The 23,144-nt window shown below is 38.9% G+C and overlaps 1 protein-coding gene across 19 annotated transcripts in view; it reads right to left on the bottom strand.

Annotated features, from left to right (window-relative positions):
- Positions 1–826: 826 nt before the first annotated feature.
- LOC144963444 (cAMP-dependent protein kinase catalytic subunit beta) overlaps positions 827–23,144 on the bottom strand; it is a 440,798-nt gene continuing 418,480 nt past the window's right edge. For all 19 annotated transcript variants that reach the window (XM_078897514.1, XM_078897513.1, XM_078897515.1 and 16 more), the window contains 4 exons: positions 6,628–6,723; positions 5,791–5,913; positions 3,124–3,288; positions 827–1,839 (listed from right to left, as the gene is read on the bottom strand). In XM_078897514.1, coding sequence (XP_078753640.1) covers positions 1,714–1,839; positions 3,124–3,288; positions 5,791–5,913; positions 6,628–6,723 — 510 coding nt within the window. In that variant the 3' untranslated portion in view covers positions 827–1,713. The remainder of the gene's footprint in view (positions 1,840–3,123; positions 3,289–5,790; positions 5,914–6,627; positions 6,724–23,144) is intronic.

The raw sequence follows: 23,144 nt of genomic DNA on the forward strand, positions 1-23,144 counted from the left end.
AATCATGGCTCTGGTCTTCTGCACTGAACTGTCACATCAATCAAACACGCATGGTTGTCTCATACACACACACACAACACAACACAACACACCACAAGGGCACACTAAAGAAAAACAACAAACGCTACTACGACAGACCAATTTGCTCACTTGGGGACAATATGGGTGATTCCTGTTGACATCAGACATCTTGTTTAATGAATTATCTATATTCCTTCATGGAATTCCTCGACGACGATATCTTATGATGTCGTCATGGCGAAAGGGCATAATTCATCATTCAATTCATGACAGACCGCCCACAGAATTTATATTTAAATACCCCCACGGATAACCCAGATAACCCGTTATGCGTGGATAATCGTTACAGCTCTAGGGTGAAGACAAGCTTTATGAGGGGGGGGGGTCATTTTGACAAATAAATCAGGACTCAGCAAACCTGAGGCATACATTTTTTAATGTTTTTTTTCTGTTTTTTTTTTTCTCTAATTTTCACATAGTTTGAAAGGAAAAACTAATCCGGATCTTTAGAAAACAAATAAAAATGGACAAGAATGGATTCAGAAAACATGCCAAGACACATTTTGATCAAATCATCAGCCCTGCCAATGGGAAGATAAGGATAATGAAATAGATACAATGGGTAGAAACTTCCCGACTAAGAGTAAAAGTAAAAGACAGCCCAATGATGTGGCTAAGACTGTTAACATGGGTATAGGAAGATCTTATCAACATGGAAGAATTCAACAAAAGATTTGAATAAGTTTTCTGTTTTTACTGTTTATGTTCAATACTTTTAAAATATTTTTTTTTAAAAATAAAAAAAAAATAAAAAAAGACACATTGGGTAGATGTATGGGGACAACCATGCGTTCCACCTACACGCACACACACCGTTCACTACGCAGCACACATCACCTTCAAACATATAATCACCAATCAAATAAAAGCAATTCGTAATATCCGACCATCAAAGGATGGCATTTGCACACAATTCGCTCACTCACTCACACAACAAATGTAAATCTGACACACACACACACATATACACAGCCTCATGATACAAGGATGGCAGGACGTGTTCTATATACCATGACAGATTACAGACTGTAGTACAAAAGACCATAAAATTCCATCCTGTTGTTTTGTAATAAAAATCACTCGAGGGAGGGTCATGTGACAGGGACAGAGATGACGACAACAACAGCTCAGCCAAACCTGATAATAAGCACTGAGGGCATGGGTGGGGAATTGGATTATTTATATGATGAAGTAGTCGTAATATCCATTGTTCACATAGTTGTTGTTGTAGTAGCAGTTGTCGAAGTTGGAGTTAGTAGACTTAGATAACAAAAAAAGCAACCGAAAGAAGCCATTAGAAGCAAAGATAGAAGGGTAAAATTGAAAAGTGTTGGGGGGAGGGGGGTGGGGGGTGAGTGGGGGGTAGGATTGAGGGTAGGGGTGGATGGCTAGAAGGTTGGTTGGCTGGCTGGCTGGCTTGCTGACCCAAATGACGTACGTTTGAGTCCATCGGGAAGATGTGGCAGTAGTCCCGTCCCTGTCTGACTTGGGGCTCCAACAATAGGATGGATAAAATAGTCACATAGGAAGGGAGGACGAATCAAAATGGAGGGGGAGGGGGAACAGGAGGTGGAGGGTGAAGGGAGAACCAGGAAGAGGGGGGGGGGGGGGGGGGGGGGAGAGAGGGATTGATCAAAAATCAGCAAATTCCTTGGCACATTTCTCTGTGGATGAGATGCGGAGTGGCTCCTCTTCGTAGTCGTCAAAGTTGGTGGTGTCTCCGGCTCCTTTCGACTTGGGCACAAATGGGGCCTCAACCTGAGAGGCAGGCGGATGGAAAGAAAGAAAGAAAAAAGAAAAATTAAAATGCAACAGACATGATTTTTAATTCAATCCTGTGTGTGATAATCATTAGACAAATATAATTTCCCTCAAAGGGATTAATAATAAAATATACAAATACAAAAAATATATTAATATAATTCTGTGGCCCCAAATATGACCCAGTTACCCACATTGTAATGCAGCTGAGAAAATCAAACAGAAAAGTTGCACTGAAAACAAGGATTGAGCATCGATTGTGTTTAGACAAAATGCGATATAACTTTAACTCTTTTCTAGCAATGATCAAAACTTGAAAGAAAAAAAAACTAGAAAAGAAACTATATAACTCATTGAGTTATTTTGCCTACAATACAATATTGTTTCAGAAATTTCATTCACTGTATCGTTGTAGGCAAAATAAAATGTGAGAATACTACAATAACTCATGAGTGTGTCCCTGTGTGTTTCACATTAAATTTGTTGTCAAGAAAATGTGGGTTCTCAGGTTCATACATTTATAGTAAAAAGACAGTCATGCATTACATTGAGGCCTCATTGTTGGTGAATGCAAGGAGATGGGGATCGGAAGAATCCCTCACTATCTATCAATTATTCTTCTCATGCGGTGATGTGGTCTAGTGATATGACACCCGGTTTCGGATTGAAGGTCCTGGGTTCGAGCCTCACTCAGCACACAGTTGAGTCCTTGGAAAAGGCTCTTTACTCACATTCTCTCTCTATCTCTATCTTTCTTCTTTTCTCTTAATCTCTTACTGCTGCTCCAAGAGCTTTCAAAAGCTCATCTTCCATTGCAGCCCAAATCCATCCAACAGAATGACACACATGTAGCTCGGCGCACAGTAGAGTCCTTGGAAAAGGGTCTTTACTCACCTTCTCTCTCCCTCTCTCTTAATCTCTTATTGCTGATCTACGAGCCCTTTAAAAGCTCATCTTCTATTGCAGGACAAATCCATCCAACAGAATGACACACGTGTAGCTCGGCGCATAGTCGAGTCCTTGGAAAAGGCTCTTACTCACATTCTCTCTCTTTCTCTCTCTCTCTCTCTCTCTCTCTCTCTCTCTCTCTCTCTCTCTCTCTCTCTCTCTCTCTCTCTCTCTCTTATTGCTGATCTACGAGCCCTTTAAAAGCTCATCTTCCACTGCATCCCAAATCCATCCAACAGAATGACACACATGTGTAACCCCTGCGTGTTTGAAGTACTTCATATACTCTATTCCACATCCCGGAACACAAAGACTTCACAATTCTGTACCCACCTTTCTCTGGTAGATGGCGATCCAGTCAGTGGAAGCAAACCACTTGTGTCCTTTGATGTCGCTGATGCCGTTCTTGAGGTTTCCGTAACGCTTGGTCAAATCCACCTGGAGCAAGTTACGCAGCAGGTCCTTCAAGTCGGAACTAAAGTGGGATGGGAAGCGGACCTGCGACAACAACCGACAGATGACACAAGATATAATATGGAGGTGAAAAGTTTGAACTAGTTAAACACAAAAATTACCTTGTAACGTGAAATGTGATTATAATTCTTCACCTGTTTTTTTTTTTTTTTTTAAAGGGTTTTACGGCGCTTGCAACACAATTAGGTTATATCAGCGCCAGTAAAAAGGAAGAAAATGGGATAGTAAAAAGTTCTAGAATTACAATTAAAGCACCCAAGAAAAAGTAAGACATAGGGGAACTGGGAACAAATAGGGATCAGATGTAGATTCCAAGAGCATACCACCAATGCACTTAGTTTGAGATCACCCATAAGTCTCATCCAGACACAAGCACAAAATCCAACAAAGAGGAATACACTCAAATGTTTGCATTATACATTAAAAATAACAAATATAATAACACATAACAGAGAGATGATTTACAAGGAAAAAAATATCAACTCCCAAAACAATAACTATGCATTTGACTGTTTCCCTCCCAGCTAGGACTCCGGCCAGGGTCGGGACAAAACCAAGCAATCTCATACCAAGACAAAGACAGAAAGCAAGTTAGAAAACAGATATAAGGGGATAGAAGACACGGTAAGTACCTCCCTGCCCACTGTGGAGGTAGGGAACCCCACCCAGAATTCTTCACCTTTAACAACTACAAAAGACGTCTAACTTTACGTCATGGCACAAGACCGAAGGGCTAGAGCTCAGGAGGTCGCTGGTTCGGATAAGTAAGTAAGTAAGTAAGTAAGTAAGTAAGTTAGACTATAATTCTTTCATCTCATAATGGCTGGAGGAATCCTTTAACTCACTCAACCCTAACACCGACTATATCCGCAGTTTACCCGGGTTACTTTTATTACCCCATGCTTATTTATTACATTTTTATGAGATAAATTATAGGTGTAAATAAAGTTTTCAGTTTTTGCATGTTCGTGATAGTTGAAGAAAACTATCTATGTACATGCTCATTTTTAATACGTGTTTTCCAATTTTGAAAAGTGGCAAAAATCTCTAGGATTGAGTGAGTTAAGATATGCTATGTGTAAGCTTAATTATTATCATTATTCCACCCCTTTTCTTGAAAAACCCTATCATTTCTTAGTAAAAACGTAATCGTTGAATAATGCTTTGAACCAGTGGTATAAAATATTTATTCAACGATTGCAGAATATTTTCCGCTTAATATATTTCATTGAATAAACTCTGAAAAGACAGCCGATTGGTCATTTTAAATAAGCCTTTAGTGCGTATGAATACAATTCCTCCAACGTTTTTCTTTCTTGGGTCAAAGTCAGAAAAATGGCAAATCGAAGATACCACTGCCATGCATCCAAAACCAGTAAAATTCACCACTCATTCTATCTGAAAAATCTTCTTCAAAACAAAAAAAAAAGACAAAAAAAACCCAAAATATCAATAACAACCCCCCCCCCCCCATCCCCCACCCCCCAAAAAAAAAAAAACAAACAAACCCCAACAACAAAACAAAACAGAACAAAAACAAACCTAAAACTAAAAAACAGACTGGAATGGAGGGAAGAGAAGTCAATACTTTGTCTTCCACACTTTGTCTAGCTAGTCCAACTCGACCTTTGGGTTTTGAATTATTTTTTATATTTCAAGCAAATGAAACAGCAATCCCTCCTCCACACTTATTTATTAAAAATAACTGAATATAGATGTCTTTTTGTTGTGTGGAAACATTAAGGTTAAGGAGACCGACAAGTTTTTGACACCAGCTCGTTGTTACAGCAGATGGCATTTAGTAAATCAAGATGTCAATCAAAAGTATTTTTTTTAAATAAGAAAAAGTCCAGGATAGGAAAACCGCTTGATAAGCGTTATGAGTCATGGAATGTGATACAAACCAAAAGGTGAGGTCGTTTGTCAGTGTGGTTACCTTCCATCACCAACGAAGACCAAACAATTTTTAAAAAATCAATATTTTTTTCTTTACAAATGCATACATATCTTTTTCAATATTTTAAAACCAAATTTTGATCATTAGTAAAATAAATTATATGTTCCAAAATTATTATTTTTTAAATGACTAAGTTCTGCTAAAATTAGGTTGTTATAATTTAATTTTGAACAAACATTGAAAAAAATATAACATTACAATATTAAGTTATGGCCAATCTGTCATTATTAATAAAGCAGAAAGTATGTTCCATTTGTTTAACTCACTCAATCCTAGAGAGTTTTGCTACTTTTCATAATTGGAAAAAAATGTATTAAAAAAGAGCGTGTACATAGACAGCTTTATTAAACTACCATTAAAAATTAACTTTGATACTACGCCTATAATTTGTCTCATAAAAATGTAATAAATAGGCATTGGGTAAAAGTAACCCGGGTAAACTACGGATATAGTCGGTGTTAGGGTTGAGTGAGTTAATGTTGACTATACTGTATTTTTAAAAAGGGCGACAGCAATGGCCTTTGCAGAAGAATTGTAGATGGCAGTTGTAGTTGTAAGCGGTTCCTTACCTTTCCGGACACAATCTTCTCATAGATCTGGATCGGCTGGTCGGCAAAGAAAGGGGGATAACCGGCAGCCATTTCGTAGATGAGGACACCCAATGCCCACCAATCTACTGCTTTGTTGTAGCCCTGAAATTACCAGGCAAGATATCAGAAATAAATAAATAAATAAATAAATAAATAAATAAATAAATAAATAAATAAAGTATGCATGTTCAATTTAGCTAATTTCCACATTTTCACATGTCACAAATACTTCATCAATTCAAGCCATGTGTAACTATAATATTTCCATTTCATAAAGTACAAGTCCAGTGAAAGACACCCCTTTTGTGAATTAGAAATAGAATACTAGTCATCCCTGTCTCTGGAAAGGCATTCATGTACATCTGGATGGAGTGGTATAATGTGTATAAAGAACAGGGTTAGTTACTACACAATACCGGCCCAGCTTTGCAATAAATTGGTTAGTGACAACTTTTAACAGCATGGATATTTTCGACAGCAAAATACACTGGATGGATGGATGAATGTGTGGATGGATGGATGGATGGATGGATGGATGGATGGATGGATAGAATGATTGGATAGGTGGCAAAGAGTTGGATGGATGGAATGGATGAAGGGTGGATGGATGGATGGATGGAGCTTTGATTGAGAGATGAATGGATAGAATGATTGGATAGGTGGCAAAGAGTTGGATGGATGGATGGGTGAGTGGTTAGATGAAATCTACGGACGTACGGATAGATGGTTGGATGGGTCGGTTGATATAGGAATGGTTAGATAGATGTATTGATGAAATGAAATGAAAGTGGCAAAATGAAATGATGAGAGACCAACCTTGCTGAGAATAATCTCAGGCGCCAAATACTCGGGTGTGCCACACAAGGTCCACGTCCTACCCTTGACTCGCTTGGCGAAACCGAAATCTGTCACCTATGATTTGGAGGAGGAGGAGGGGGAAGAGAATGGCATGACAAGAGGTCAAAACATGGCATGGAATGGAATGGAATCAAAACGTTCTTCAACTTCAACTCTACTCTGACTAAACACTCTTTTTTTTTTTCATATTTAATTTTTGCTCCCACTTTGGCCAGTAAAGGTTTTACTTCCTAATAATGACTGACCACCGATGGGTGAAACATGAAAGAGTACAGATGAGAAGGAAAGGCAGACCTGCCTACTATTACGAAAATCTCATAGAATTACGAAATTTTGGCTACAATTTCAGATTATCACGATCATCTCTAAATCATTGAAAATAACTGAAAATGAAATTTGATGCAGACTATATAAAAGTTTAAGGATTTTGGAGTGTTGTTTAATCCATGTGGGGGTAAATTGTTGATTTTTAAAGTTAACTAAAGCTACTACAATTTTGATCTCCCAAAAATTACGAATTTTTCGATTGTCAAGTAGGCAGGTCTGGAAAGAGGCAAAATGGGGTTTGCAGTTTATATCTCCAGATAAAGAAGGCTTCTTTCTAACGCTGCAGCCGACAAGACGGCCTGGGGAAGATGTGTTCACGGTCACGGGCCTCCTATACTATCTAGTCTCCAAGAGGAGGGATGGGAATACGTTTAGTAAGTTATCTCGACGAGCTATAATAATTTCAATGGGCCCTGACTTGCAAAACAGTCTAAAAGATGAAATTTTGAAGTGTCTTGTTTGAAACTGTTGGGGGGGGGGGGGAGAGAAAGAAAGAAAGAAAGAGAGAGAAAAAGAAAAAAGAGAGAGAGGGGGGGGGAGAGAAAGAGAGGGGGGAGAGAAAGAGAGGGGGGAGAGAAAGAGAGGGGGGAGAGAGAGAGGGGGGGGGGAGAGAGAGGGGGAGAGAGAGAGGGGGAGAGAGAGAGGGGGAGAGAGAGAGGGGGAGAGAGAGAGGGGGGGAGAGAGAGAGGGGGAGAGAGAGAGAGGGAGAGAAAGGAAGAAAGAAGAGAGAGAGAGAGAGAGATAGAGAGAGAGAGAGAGAGAGAGAGAGAGAGAGAGAGAGAGAGAGAGAGAGAAAGAGAGAGAGAGAGAGAGAGAGAGAGAGAGAGGAGGGTTTATCTTAATTAGTCAATATTTGGAGTAAAGGTTTTCTGGCCAAACTGGGAAAAGAAGCATTCGGTCAAAATAGACAAAATGATGAACTGTGAAACAAAAAATATAAAATGTAACTGGAATCCAAAACTTAAACATAATGTGATATTTTTAGACAACTAAATTTTTATTTTAATCAAACTAGTTATCCAAAAAAAAAAAAAAAAAATAAAAAAAAAATCATTAAGCATAGTACATCTTAAAAAGTTATCAAGCAAAAAATTCAACTAAATTGTAAACTCAAAAGTTTAGATTAAATTACGATCTAAATAAAATCAACATCTTCAAACTTTCAGACGGGTATTAATTATGTCGGGGTGAACCAGAGCATAAAATTGGATTTTGTTTGTTTTTAAGGGTTTGACGGCGCTTGCAACACATCAAGGTTATATCAGCGCCAGTAAAAAGGAAGAAAATGGGATAGTAGAAAGTTCTAGAATTACAATTCAAGCACCCAAGAAAAAGTAAGACATAGGGGAACTGGTTCAAATAGGAAACAGACGTATTGACTTTCCATCAAATTATGCTTTTATTACAGATAGATAGAGTACTATATAAACCTTCATAAGACCAAAATCGTCCTCTAGACAAGATTAAAGAGAATTTAAATTCTGGCAATTGGTTGGTTCACTGTGACAAAATGCCCGACTGAAGAAGAAGAAGAAGAAGATTTAAAGGTAACAAATCACACGGTGTGTTGTGTTGTAAAAAGACTCGTCGTCGGTGAAAATCAGCAATGAATGAAACCAAATTGTGCGGATTTTTTGGTCAAATATTTAGATTTCACAAAAGATTAATAAACTATGCATAGATTATCTAAAACGAGCACATAGTCCTAACAACTATAATCGTGTAATAAAAAAATCATTCTTTTTAAATGAAAAAAAAAAAAGTTTTCCCCTAGTTTCATTTTATTTTTGTTAAATCACATTAACTTTTCGGCTCAGATTTAACTTAAAATTGATCTTAATTCAAATTTTATCTTTATTATTTTTAATAGTTGATTTTAGAAAATAAAATGATTTATTCATTAAAAAAATATTATTTATTCTGTCTTCTCCTTTCTATTTAACTAATTTGATTTCTTTACAAATTTTACAACTATTCTATAGAGCATCAAAAATTTGTATGTAGTAATTTTTTTAAAAATCAAGAAAGAAAGAAAGGGACACTTATTATTCTTTAAGAGTCTGTTGTTACTTTTAGTTAGTTATTGCATTGTGTCACGTGGGCTATAAATTATAAATCAACTTACCAGATCTCTTCTATTTTGTGAAATCAGATAATATAACATTTGACCAAAAAAAGTCACACAAAGAACATTGTGCTTTTCACTGGCAACAAGTCGTTAAAGTTAAAGTAGTGTCAAAATCAAACCAAAGTCTTCAAAGCAATTCACACAGTTTGTTTGTTTGTTTGTGGGATCGTGGGTAGTGTTCATTGAATCACACCGTTAAAATTGTGTTTAATTAATAATCATTATCAAAGAAATAATAGCAAATAAATGGGTTAATTGACTCTGTCAGTCAGACTTTATAATATTATGTACTCGTGTATGTGTGTGTGTTTTCATGTATGTCTGTCTACATGTGTGTGTGTGTGTGTTTATGTGTTTTGATTGTTTAGATATTAGTTGAGACAGATGGGAGGGGGGAATCGATGTAAATTCGTGATAACTGCCATCCCTTTGACTTTGACGGTAAAAGGGGGAAATATTATATATATATCTAATAATACTATCATCATAGACCATATTATTCTGCTGATGTGCATTGCTATGACTTATCTGTGTGAATGGTAGAGTTGCCATTACCCGGATGATGATGATGATGATACACCTTTCACCTTGACCTTGACACGGGGAATGATGACGGAATACGATTGGTTCCTCGCCGATGATCAACCATGTGGCGTGATGACGCATGCGCGATGAAGGCAAATTAATGCACACAATCTTTTGTTTGAAATTTTACTTATGTAACAGTAACAGAGAATGGCAATGAATATATTAGATAGATAGATAGATAGATAGATAGATAGATAGATAGATAGATAGATAGATAGAGAGAGAGAGAGAGAGAGAGAGAGAGAGAGAGAGAGAGAGAGAGGATTATATTATATAATATGTTTACCTCCCCCACCCACCCACGAAACAATTCTCCAATACTGCAATACTGAAACTGAAAAAGTATCCCCGTGCCATCTTCCTCTTATTTCTCCCCCCGACCCAAAGAGAATCGGGATTGCATTGTAATTGTAACAACGTAGTGATAATGGTGGAATAATGACGCTCCCTCTCTTATTCCTATTTACCCACTGCCTCCCAGAGATGACGAACAACCTCCTCCTACTCCATAGACAGACAGACAGGAATCAATATCACCCCCCCCCCCCCCCTCCCCTTCCAACTTTCCATTCCTCCAACGTGTCTAGATACCATCTCGACTGATAGAGAAGCGATGAAACAAAAATAGTAATAATACAACCATCACAAATATTGCTATTCCTATGTAAACTTGTATAACATTGTGCCCCCCCCCCCCCCACCCCCTTACTCCCTGCCACCAAATTACTTCTCTTTCCACCCTCCGAACCGGTAAATCGTTTATATCCAATTTCTAGTCCTACAAAATATTATGTTTGAGTCGCAGCCAATGATGATGGCAATGGAGAATCCTTCAGTGCCATTAATCTTAAAGAAAACATGTTTTAAGATTTTGGCCAGAAAACTCGTCCTCCACATTGACCGACAAAAAATTTTAATGGCCTAAAATCCTGTCAATGACTCTTGACTCCAAACCTGGGACTTCAAGAAAGTCTTCAATGAATTTATTTGTCCTTCATCCAGCTCCATAGAGTGAATTTAGTAGAGTCATCGTTGCATTATCATCACCATCAACTCGTCCAAAAAAAAATTCTGAAACCCGAGACTTCAACTTCAATCGTCTGAGGGAAAGAATATTTGATACCTTGAGGGTGTGTCATCTAAATTTCTAAATTCCTTGTATGGATTTATTCATTCCCCAAGGAGTGAATTTGCCTTCATGGGCTATTCTAGTGGAATACTGGAACAACCCAGGCTACAGTGCGGCTATGTGGTCTACTGGTATGACACTCGCTTTCGGATCGGAAGGTCCTGGGTTCGAGCCTCGCGCTCGGCGTATAGTTGAGTCCTTGGAAAAGGCTCTTTACTCACATTCTCTCACCGTACTCAGGTGTAAAATGATTACCTGGTCGTTAACAGCGTTGCCTTTGTCCGAAAAATTGTAATATCGCCTAACAGGCGGTATGTCCCGTCCTACATGTTAAATGTTGCTGTTGACCAAGGACCCCTTGTAAAGCACTTTGAGCACATTTAGTGGATTTTGCTCTATATAAAATCTCAAGTATTTATTCACCCCCCAAGGAGTGAATTTGCCTTCATGTGCTATTCTAGTGGAATACTGGAGGAATAACCCAGGCTACAGCCCCACAGCCCAGCGCTGCAAAGTGAGCTCGAGGTGACGACCTCAAGGCCACTAAGCAGGGCGGTACTTTTTGGGTTGGAAGAAAAGACTATAGGGAATGAGATTAGCGGAAGAGTAGCGTCTCTTGATTGGACATCACCCATAGTCTGTGACGTCACCGGCGGAAAAGTTATTAGAGAGAGAGAGAGAACGTCATGTTGGTTGTGCGCATGCGTCTCTCGTCCTCTCATTTCCTATACCAGGGTCCTATTCCTATGCTGCATTTATCAACATTGACATTTGCAAACTAAAAACAATGAAGAAAAGTGTTTTGTCGATGTACAAAAGAGTAGGATAATAAAGGAGTCAATCCGTATGTGTTATCTCCCCCCCCCCCCCCCCTTCTCTCTCTCTCTTTCTGCAATTAGTACCCTCGGATTATTTTCTTGCATACATTTGCGACATAATCACGGATGGGATAAGTGCCTCTCTCTCTCTCTCTCTCTCTCTCTCTCTCTCTCTCTCTCTCTCTCTCTCTCTCTCTCTCTCTCTCTCACAATCACATCACAAAAATTGTAAATGGCCACACAATCCAAACAACATCTAATGGTTTCACAGAAGCACAAACTATGTTCTTACGACTGAAAAAAAAAAAAAAGAGAATTTGTTTCTATTTTTAGCCTCTTGCCACCTAGCGAATGTGGCCAAGATCAATAAACCATACTCTACTCAAAACTCACAACCAACCCCCCCCCCCCCCCTCTCTCTCTCTCTCTCTCTATCTCTCTCTCCCATCCCCTTCCTTCTTTGACAATTTGGTTTAAGTTGATCTAGACAAATGATACGCTTCTAATGTTTTGTGTTCCAAAAGCCAAGAAAGAAAATATAGGACGTAGAGAATGGGAGATTTGGTGAGGGCCAAAATCTCGATCCATAACAACCAGCGATGACGACGATACGACGATAACAACGTGGGATAATTTTGTCTTTAAAAATTGCTCACGACAGCCATAATAATGGCTTTAATAACCATTGTTATCAATAGGAAAGGAATAAGAATAAGACAATTCTATCGCGAGGTATTATGGGTGGCAGGAAGGGAGGCAGAGAGAGTAGCTCGAAGCTAAGATTAATATTAATAACCACTATCTTGTCGTTCGAGCATAAAAATAAAACAAATATCCAAATAACATTAATGATGGCATGTTGAAGAACTAACTGTGCCCATCCATCCCGTCTTCAGCTCAATCTGTATCGGGGAAATAAGAAAAGATCCAACACGGTATCTATAGATCGTTCGAAGATGATGTCACTCAGGTCTTTGTTATTGTTTTTTTGCCATCCGCGTTTATGAGTAATGCTCATTGAACTGTATTAACCTGACTATAATAAACGTTCATGGATACACACCGTTTTGTGTGTTGGTCCGTTATACTTCCGGATGGCAATGTTGTGAGCTTCTGAACTTCTAAGCCAAGCGCCTACTATCTATAGCTTATTGTTATAGACCTACAAAGATATCTTACAGTACACATTCATAAGATGGCGAACCATACAACTAACAGGTGGTTCATATTCATATAATATTGGGTGAGAGAAACGCGTTTCTCTTTAAACGTAGCGAACAGGCAACGTAAAGTAAACAAGCTCTCCCTTCATCCTATAAAGCTATCTTGAATAAATAAGTCATCTATTAATATTTACAGCTGGTGAAAATATTAAAAAACGAAACCAATCAAATACATGACGTCATTTCCCCCTTCGTTTTCAAATCCATAAAAATAAAATGAACAAAATCATGGGAATTTCGCCATGGTGAACTAATGTAGGTGAAAGTAAAAGAGTGATGCCTGCCTGCCTGCCATAAGAGGATAGTTTCACAATCCGAGTGCCGCGGCTTTCTGTCAAGGACCTTAAAGAACTTTTTTTTTTTCAAGATAAGTTGTTCACAGGAAAACGCATAAAACGTCGACAGCGATTGAAAGATGGCATTTCTGAATTACAATGCCGCCGTTATGAGAGGGGGAAAAAAAGAAGAAAAATACCCCAAAACCCCACAATTTTAAAATTTTGATTAGAAAACTAGGTCTTCCAACATCGATCAATTTAAAGACGAACCCCGCATCTTGTCAATAACTCTCAAACCCGGGACTTCGCTCAAAGCCCAGGGTTTACGAGATTTTAAAGGATGATGGGTTATTTTAATCGATCAATGTCGGAATGACAAGTTTCCAGGCCAAATATTTTTAAAATGTATCTTTTCAGGGTATTGCAGAATGACTCACACATCAAATAAGGGTGAGTATAAATAAATACTCGATTATTTCTTTGTGATGATGAGAACTAAGACTCGATTCAGATAATTACGGTAATCTAGAAAGATGGTACATTCCAAAATTGTTATCGATTGCAGACGAATAAATGGAACAGCGAAGGCGGGTGGAAAATGGTTGGTGGTGGTTGGTGGTTGTGACTTAATATCGATAACATGGCTGAAATGGGCTTTTGTAACATGAATACTGCACTACTCTGAAAATCACGTTTTTTAATCATTTGAACAGATCAAAAAATATCGATAGATTAAAATGGCCGATGAAAAGGACTTGAAAGAGAGGAGGAACTGGAATGCTCGCAGTCGTGGCATCGAAGAGGTTAACTGATGAAGGCACAAAGTGGCATCGAAGAGGTTAACTGATGAAGGCACAAAGTGGCATCGAAGAGGTTAACTGATGAAGGCAGAAAGTGGCATCGAAGAGGTTAACTGATGAAGGCACAAAGTGGCATCGAAGAGGTTAACTGATGAAGGCAGAAAGTGGCATCGAAGAGGTTAACTGATGAAGGCACAAAGTGGCATCGAAGAGGTTAACTGATGAAGGCAGAAAGTGGCATCGAAGAGGTTAACTGATGAAGGCACAAAGTGGCATCGAAGAGGTTAACTGATGAAGGCACAAAGTGGCATCGAAGAGGTTAACTGATGAAGGCACAAAGTGGCATCGAAGAGGTTAACTGATGAAGGCACAAAGGGCATCGAAGAGGTTAACTGATGAAGGCACAAAGTGGCATCGAAGAGGTTAACTGATGAAGGCACAAAGTGGCATCGAAGAGGTTAACTGATGAAGGCACAAAGTGGCATCGAAGAGGTTAACTGATGAAGGCAGAAAGTGGCATCGAAGAGGTTAACTGATGAAGGCAGAAAGTGGCATCGAAGAGGTTAACTGATGAAGGCAGAAAGTGGCATCGAAGAGGTTAACTGATGAAGGCACAAAGTGGCATCGAAGAGGTTAACTGATGAAGGCAGAAAGTGGCATCGAAGAGGTTAACTGATGAAGGCACAAAGTGGCATCGAAGAGGTTAACTGATGAAGCAAAAAACATCGATAGATTAAATGTGAGCCAAAGAGGCATTGAAGGGGGTAACTGATGAAGGCAGAAAGTGGCATCGAAGAGGTTAACTGATGAAGGCACAAAGTGGCATCGAAGAGGTTAACTGATGAAGGCACAAAGTGGCATCGAAGAGGTTAACTGATGAAGGCACAAAGTGGCATCGAAGAGGTTAACTGATGAAGGCACAAAGTGGCATCGAAGAGGTTAACTGATGAAGGCACAAAGTGGCATCGAAGAGGTTAACTGATGAAGGCACAAAGTGGCATCGAAGAGGTTAACTGATGAAGGCACAAAGTGGCATCGAAGAGGTTAACTGATGAAGGCACAAAGTGGCATCGAAGAGGTTAACTGATGAAGCGAAGTGCATCGAGGTAACTATAGGCAAAAGTGGCATCGAAGAGGTTAACTGATGAAGGCACAAAGTGGCATCGAGGTTACTGATGAAGGCAGAAGTGGTCGAAGAGTACTGATGAAGGCAGAAAGTGGCATCGAAGAGGTTAACTGATGAAGGCACAAAGTGGCATCGAAGAGGTTAACTGATGAAGGCAGAAAGTGGCATCGAAGAGGTTAACTGATGAAGGCACAAAGTGGCATCGAAGAGGTTAACTGATGAAGGCACAAAGTGGCATCGAAGAGGTTAACTGATGAAGGCACAAAGTGGCATCGAAGAGGTTAACTGATGAAGGCACAAAGTGCATCGAAGGTAACTGTGAAGGCACAATGGCATCGATGGTTAACTGATGAAGGCAAAAGTGCACGAGGGTTAATGGTAAGGACAAAGTGGCTCGAGAGTTAACTGATGAGCACAAGTGCGCCAACTGTTGATCAACGTCGTATACATTCTGCTCGATTCACTCCTTTTGTCTCTTTTCCACTTCTATCTCGTCTCATCTCTCTCGCTCTCTCTCTCTCTCTCTCTCTCCCCCCCTTCCCACCAATAACTTTCCCCACGTTTTAAACCGCCACCGCAACTAAATATTGGCTTCCAATGCATGTACGTACCAGGTTTCTCAATCCTACGACTCCACAAAGAACACCCTCCACTCGATTTGACAAAGCAGACATTCATTCCAATCCAGTAACAACACCCATATTGACTACACAAAGGGCCATCTACCAATTCGTCTGGCTGGCATTTCTGGATTTGCTCTTCATTAACTCCATCCAAGTTTCCTCCACAACAAAACCAGGAGTGAAACCTATGAAACCAATGCTCGTGGGTTTTTTTCTTTCAAACTTGTGATCAGCAGTAAGAAGTGGTCAGGAAGATCCAAGTGTACATGCCCCTCCCTCCCCCCCCCAAATCGTCCACAGAACACCACGCTATTCGTAGTTCAGTCACACCCATGTCGGCCACTATACAAGCGTTGATCTTGAACAGCTAACTTTACCATCCGAGAAACGACAACGTCATGACATAAGTAAGTGTACTGTCACGTAAACTTGTTCAAATACTTATTAAACTTCTATTTTATTAAGACTAATCATCTCACTCCAGTTATATTTGTAACCTTGATAAATACTACTTAATTAAGACGTCTTTCAAACTATTTAAAACCGTTCCCGAATTAATTCTAATTAGGAAACCTTTTCGTTCATGACACTCGTCGATACCGTAACACTCAGAACTATATTATGTATAATAAGGCTAGATCTAGGTCTAAGAATTCGCCAAACCTTTCTGCGACACAATCAATATGACAACGGAATCACGTCTAATATTAATGATATTAAGATTATTAGCGGTTCATTAAAAACATCTATTGGACGATAATTAGACTATTTATACGACCATTAAAACCCGAGTGCTTTTAACATTATGAAATTTGTTATTGATGCTGTGCGCTTAGCTTTAAAAAAAATACTGACACTACGATGCCAGCCGGATACAAAGAATCAATGCACAAAACTATGTGGAAACGTTTATAGTCTTATGGATAGAATTTAGTGAGAACTGCTCATAAAAATGGCCGGCGGAAAACAATAACAAAAGAACTGAGTTCCATTTTCATCTATACAAATATATTATATTATACTTCTGGTCAATATTACTAAGGTTTGTGGGATGAATGTTACGACAAAAACAACGCGTTTCCTCTTCCTTTATATTACAATAATTGCCGTTCTTTAATGTACCCGAATCGTATCGAGAAGTCGTGTGGGATTAACAAGGAAAGTCACTCAATGACCATTTTCAATGATGTTTTTACAAAAAATATAATTATTTTAAAATTTAAATACCGCATTAGTTCTCACAATATTATTGGATTCTGGTGGCCCAAACTAGACAAAATTATCAATGTCAATTAATTACTGAGTCGCAAATACGTATTCAGAATGTTCCTCTTTGCACAGGATGTCCACAAGGGACATCGGATTTTTGCTCATCCTGCGCATCCGATTCTGGGCAATCTCCCTCAATTGAATTCGATAGTAATAGTCTGATGTCACATCAACCAGTAACGCTGGCCATCGTGGTTCTAAACAAAGAAAATCGGTACTTTTTATTCTTCATGCTGACTAGAACTTTTCATATGTCTTGTGATCAGAATTTTTAAAAGTCAAAACATGATCAGATTTATAATGTTTTTTTCTTCCCCCCTCTGGTTACGATTGAATGTTCTTCGGAGAAATATTCCATAAGACCGTCCGCCATTGTTCCGATAGTTTAGAGCCAGTTACTAAGTTGCCATGCGTCATTACGAGGGAAGTGACGTCACGACTGTTGAAACGTATTGAGACAACCATGACAACTCTGAATCATCTCAAAGTGCCTGATGGGCCAAGTGAACGCTATCTTTATACATATTATTATTACGCCGTTCGGGAAGAAGTTGAAAACAACAACAAAAAAGCTATGCGCACTCGTGATGTTGCCATAAGGTTTGGCTTGGTGAGAGACTTGCACTCAACGAACGGGATTAACGAGGCTTATGTAACTATAGAAGGCAGAACGACAATGGATAATATTAAATATCGAGCAGAACAGCCCAACTACTTCAGCGAAAGGGTCTTGGGTCTTGTAAGTTAGGTCGATAAGATGTATTGATATTCACAGCATCGATGGCCGGGCTTTGTAACGCTTTGAGCGTTCTATGTGACCAGATGGCTTGAAATGATTACAAAAATCGGCACCATCTTAGGGTAAGACAGTCTTCATGCAGGTGTAAAATGAGTACCTGGTCGTTAACAGCGTTGCTTATGACCGATAAAATTGCAATATCGCATAACAGGCGTCATGCCACGTCCTACATGTTAACTGTTGCTGTTGGCCAGGGGCCCCTTTACAAATTTTAAAGCACTTTTGAGCACATTTAGTGGATATTGTTCTATATAAAAGCACATGTTTTTTGGGGTTTTTCTTCGTGTATTACATACATATTATTACCCTTTTCGACTTAAGTGTAATTGAACACGTTGCTTGCAATAGACTGAATGAGTGCTTGTCTATTTTCAGAGTGCTAGATTACAAATAAATTGACGTTAAAAGAACAGGAACCCACGAGGCCTAGTGGGGGGGGGGGGGGGGGGGGGGGGTGAAATTGAGAATCACACTGAGCACATACTGTAATACATTTAAAATAATTTGATATGAACTGAATAAATAAATGTACGATCTACAAGACAGTGTCATTATTTATTCCTTTCTTTCTTCATCCTCCTCCTCCTTCTTCTTCTTCAAACCAAGGGATGTGACAAAGAACCATTATAATTTAACTACGTATGCATTTTCTAGCCCATAATTGAATAGTTATAACTGCATAATATGCGACTTTATTTAACTTTCGTCTCTTCCCATAAACGTCTGAGCCCAACACTTACTTTTCAATCTTTCTTTTCTCTTTTGTATTTTAGTTAAGAAGCTTAAGCAGAAGAAGAAGAAGAAGAAGAAGAAGAAGAAGAAGAAGAAGAAGAAGAAGAAGAAGAAGAAGAAGAAGAAGAAGAAGAAGAAGAAGAAGAAGTTGGGTGTTGGGAAGTACATGTGATGAGAGAGAGAGAGAGAGAGAGAGAGAGAGAGAGAGAGAGAGAGAGAGAGAGAGAGAGAGAGAGAGAGAGAGAGAGAGAGAAGGAGAGTTCCCTGCCATACCACATGCGTCATTCTCCTCCAGCCATCAACAACAACCCCACTCCAACTCCAACCAAGAGCCATAATTACCATCCATCCCTCCCCTCACCCCATCTTCCCGTTACTTCTTCTACTTCTACCACCATGTTGATACTATTTCCAATTCCTCGTTTGACGTCAGACGCACAAATCTCCTTGCCATAAAATTCACCCCTTTTCCCCTTAAATAAAAAAAAAAAAGAAAAGATTAAGAAGTAATACACTTTTAACAGTAAAAGGATAAAATAAAATGGAGGAAAATCAAAACAGGCCTCTTTACTCTGCCAAACTCTGAAAAACACATTTTAAAAATTCTGGTCAGAAAACTCGTCCCTCAAGTATCGATTTAAATGACCACCATGTTTCAAAAAAAATAAAAATAAAAAAGGCAAATCTCAGATTCGAAATTCTTTTTATTTGTTTTGGGAAATATGAGGGTCATTTGAATCGTCGATATTTGAAGGACGACTTTTCTGGACAAATATTTTTTTTCCAGAATACGGTCGTACTCTACTCTCTTCCACTTCCTCGTCCTAAACTCTCACAGTCACAGCCGCTCATCCGGTAGTAAACAGTAAACAAGACTAACTCTCTCTCTCTCTCTCTCTCTCTCTCTCTCTCTCTCTCTCTCTCACACACACACACACACACACACACACAGTATTACTAACACACAGACATGCCCAAACGTAAACAACAACCCGGATATGAAAAAATCATAAATAGAAAAATAAGATTATTATATCAGCCCAAACCAAAATCGTGACGTAATCAACAGGGGCCAGGGGGCATCATTCTTTATTTTTTTCATTCTTCCCAACACCAAATCTCACCCATTAGTCAACACCAAATATCCATGTCATTTCATTATTTTGGTTGGCTTCGTTGTTTGTTTTCACATGTTTTGACTAGGTTTACGATAGTTCTTAACTTCGCTCACGTTAGAAAGACGAAGAGAGAATAAAAATATCATTCTGCTTTTTAAAAAAGCGCCGAGATATATAGATAGTATGCGCTTGGCTAAGAAGCTCATAACATTGCCATCCGGAAGTATAACGGACCAACCTACAAAACTGTGTGTATCCATGAACGTTTATAGTCGGGTTAAAACAGTTCAGTGAGCATTACTCATAAACGCGGATGGCAAAAAACAATGACAAAGACCTGAGTGACGTCATCTTCGAACTATCAATAAAGTTAACAATAGCAACTGCTACTTTTATGTCCTAAAACGACGAATCTTTAAATGTTCATATTGGATTCCCCCCCCCCCCCCCCACCCTTTTTTTTTTGTATCTTGTTTTCTATTTCCTTGAGCAAGAAACTTAGCCCCTATGACTCACTTTGCGCGCTGAAGACCCTAAAGATAAATATCCCCAAAGGATGAATAACATTTTAGTTATCATTTTATTTTAAAACTATTTTTATATTATTTGACGAGAAAAAAGGGTGATTTTTGAGAAACCTTATACCAATATAAAATAAGAAGACTGACGGAGAAGCCTTGGATTTTCATAGATCCAGTTCCATGAATTTGTAATCAATGCGAATTTGAGAGATTTTCGAGAAATTGAGCAATCTTTCGCCCTTGGTAAAGTACAAGTGCCTACAGAAGAAAGAAAACAAAAAACTATTGGGGCTAAATGAAGAAAGCGTTATCCATTTATATTCATAACATAACCAGTAAGAAAAGTCAATTCTGGACTTACAGTATTTTAATAGTATTTATTTCTAACCTACAGCTCTCTCTCTCTCTCTCTCTCTCTCTCTCTCTCTCTCTCTCTCTCTCTCTCTCTCTCTCTCTCTCTCTCTCTCTCTCTCTCTCTCTCATATATGCTTGACAAATACACTGGTATTGCATTTATTCAATGACACCGTACTTCTTAAATCCTTCCCAATACTTGACATGTGATTTGAACACGAATCAATCTGAAACCCCGCAAACCTCGACACCGGACGGACAGTGTAGCAATAGCAACACCAGATGCTCGGGTACACTCCACAATACACAGCAAGGAGTTTGTGGACTCGGAGAATTAAGAAAATAAAACATTTTTTTATGGCAGCCACTTCCCCTTATTCCCCCTGTCTGAAAAGGAATTTGGCTTTGTTAGATTTACCATGGATATTAAATATAAATCATTCTAATAAGTTAAGGGACAAATCCATTTGTCTGAAAAGGAATTTGGCTTTGTTAGATTTACCATGGATATTAAATATAAATCATTCTAATAAGTTAAGGGACAAATCCATTTCTCGATTCTCGATCAATAATCAATAGGAACTGGCGACCGACCAACTAAACGATACACACACACTCGCGCGCGCGCAAAAACTGCAGACGGACCCTCCCCCCTTTACGCGTCTGTTATTTCTCAGTGTCTCCCATGTCGACCGTCTCCAAAATACCAAAATAGACGTGTATCCAAGAGCAGCGAAACAAACTATCGCTTGCGACGACCGACATAATTTATTTTCTTTTTTAAATTAAGTAAAATGAACAAATTAAAATCCAATCCAAATTTGTGGACAACGAAATCTGTATCAAACTAAGATGCAATTTCATCATCCCATTCGGCAAATTAATTATGCAATTCAAAACAGGGCAAATTTACAATAATTTACAGCACAAAATTCCTGCTCTCAGTCTCAGAAAACTAAAAAAAATTTTTTTTAACTTTCATATAATATATAAATTATTTTGATTTTTTTTTTTTTAAGAGGCCCCTGACTTGCTAAAGACTATTCTGAAACTGAATCCGTATTCGATCAATTTTCAGTCAGAATAAATAAATAAATTTATCTGTTTCACAGTGGGTGACTGGGGTTAATATAGCAATAAAGCTGATCTGCGATCAGACCACGGCGTGGACGCCGAGGAAAGGGGGGGGGGGGGGCGCGGAAACACAGGCTGAAATCGATACCCAATACGATACCGGGGTCAATTTTCAGTGCTGAGCTAGCCCACTTCCGGATTTCTAATCTAATTCCCCCCCCCCCCCCCTCACCTCTCAACAATACATGAGTAGCCTCACCCCCCCCCCCCCTTCCCGGCTTCCTAACTCAGTGCCAGTGCAATAATATTACATGGTAGTCAGTAGAGGATGTAGTGACTTGAGGTATCATTCGTTCATGTACGAAGTAGAGCACAGTATTATGTCTAGAAGTATTAGCGGTATAACACCTTACCTCCCAAAACCAATTCCTATTTCCCTACATGTCATAGACCCGACAAGGTTCCTGTCACTTTGTGTCAACGCGGAAACCACCATTAAAAAAAAACAGCTCTTAATCTTAATAGTAATAACCATGGAGTCGGAATCTACCACGGGTTCTATGGCGTTAAATAGACACTAGTAGCAACTGCTTGCTATCTGTTGGACAGGATGCTAGTCTATCGCAAAAGACCTTTCCCCTTATCGAACAGACTTTGAAATCACTGACGAGCTAGTAGAAATCGTACCCCCCCCCCCCCCTCCCCTCTCTCTCTCTCTCCCTCTCTCTAATAAAAAAACACAATAAAAAACAACACTCTCTTCCTTTTTTCTCTCCTCCCTCCCCCATCATACATACACACATAGATTGGTAGACAGTAGGAACCACCTAGTCCACATTGAATTGAAACCTATCATTCATCAAATTGCAACACAGAGAACAGGGCATGAATAGATGATAAGAATTGGTGTGTGCTCACTACCAACTTATAGATAAAATAAATTAATTGAGACAGTAGAAAGGAAAATTGTTTTCACCAAACACCAAGAGAGAGAGAGAGAGAGAGACAGAGAGAGAGAGAGAGAGAGAGAGAGAGAGAGAGAGAGAGAGAGAGAGAGAGAGAGAGAGAGAGAGAGAGAGAGAGAATTAGTAAACGAGTATTTAACAGACCTGTAATTGGCAGCCGAAAAAAAATAAAATAGTCTGAACATTTCTCACAGCGTACAGCTATGATGATTATGGCAATACTGTCGGAAATCCGACAATTGTCGGAGAGTTTACAGGTCTGTAAAGTATTACGATTTGGTTAGTGATTAGTTCGCAAGGCGTGTAAGAAATGAGAAATAAAGATAACCAGATACCCAATAAAGTATTAAAGAGCTAAGATAAGAATGTTATTATGTGACTTAGAAGATGGCATAAAACATCTTTAGTGATTATGAAAAAATAATTTCAAAGAAAGGGGAAAGTAAGGGGGAAATTGGGAGGGGGGTACCAATGCTAGTTGGGTCATCAAGACCTTTTTTCGGAGAGTAATAAATCGTGATTCTTGCATCCTTAATACACGCAACAGAATATTATATGGATGGTTTTACGGACAACTAGGTTGTCGCATAATATTTCAAAACT

Source organism: Berghia stephanieae, chromosome 1 (genome assembly GCF_034508935.2).
Source record: "Berghia stephanieae isolate SIO BIC M18660-M18661 chromosome 1, UCSD_Bste_1.3, whole genome shotgun sequence".
NCBI lineage: Eukaryota > Metazoa > Mollusca > Gastropoda > Nudibranchia > Aeolidiidae > Berghia > Berghia stephanieae.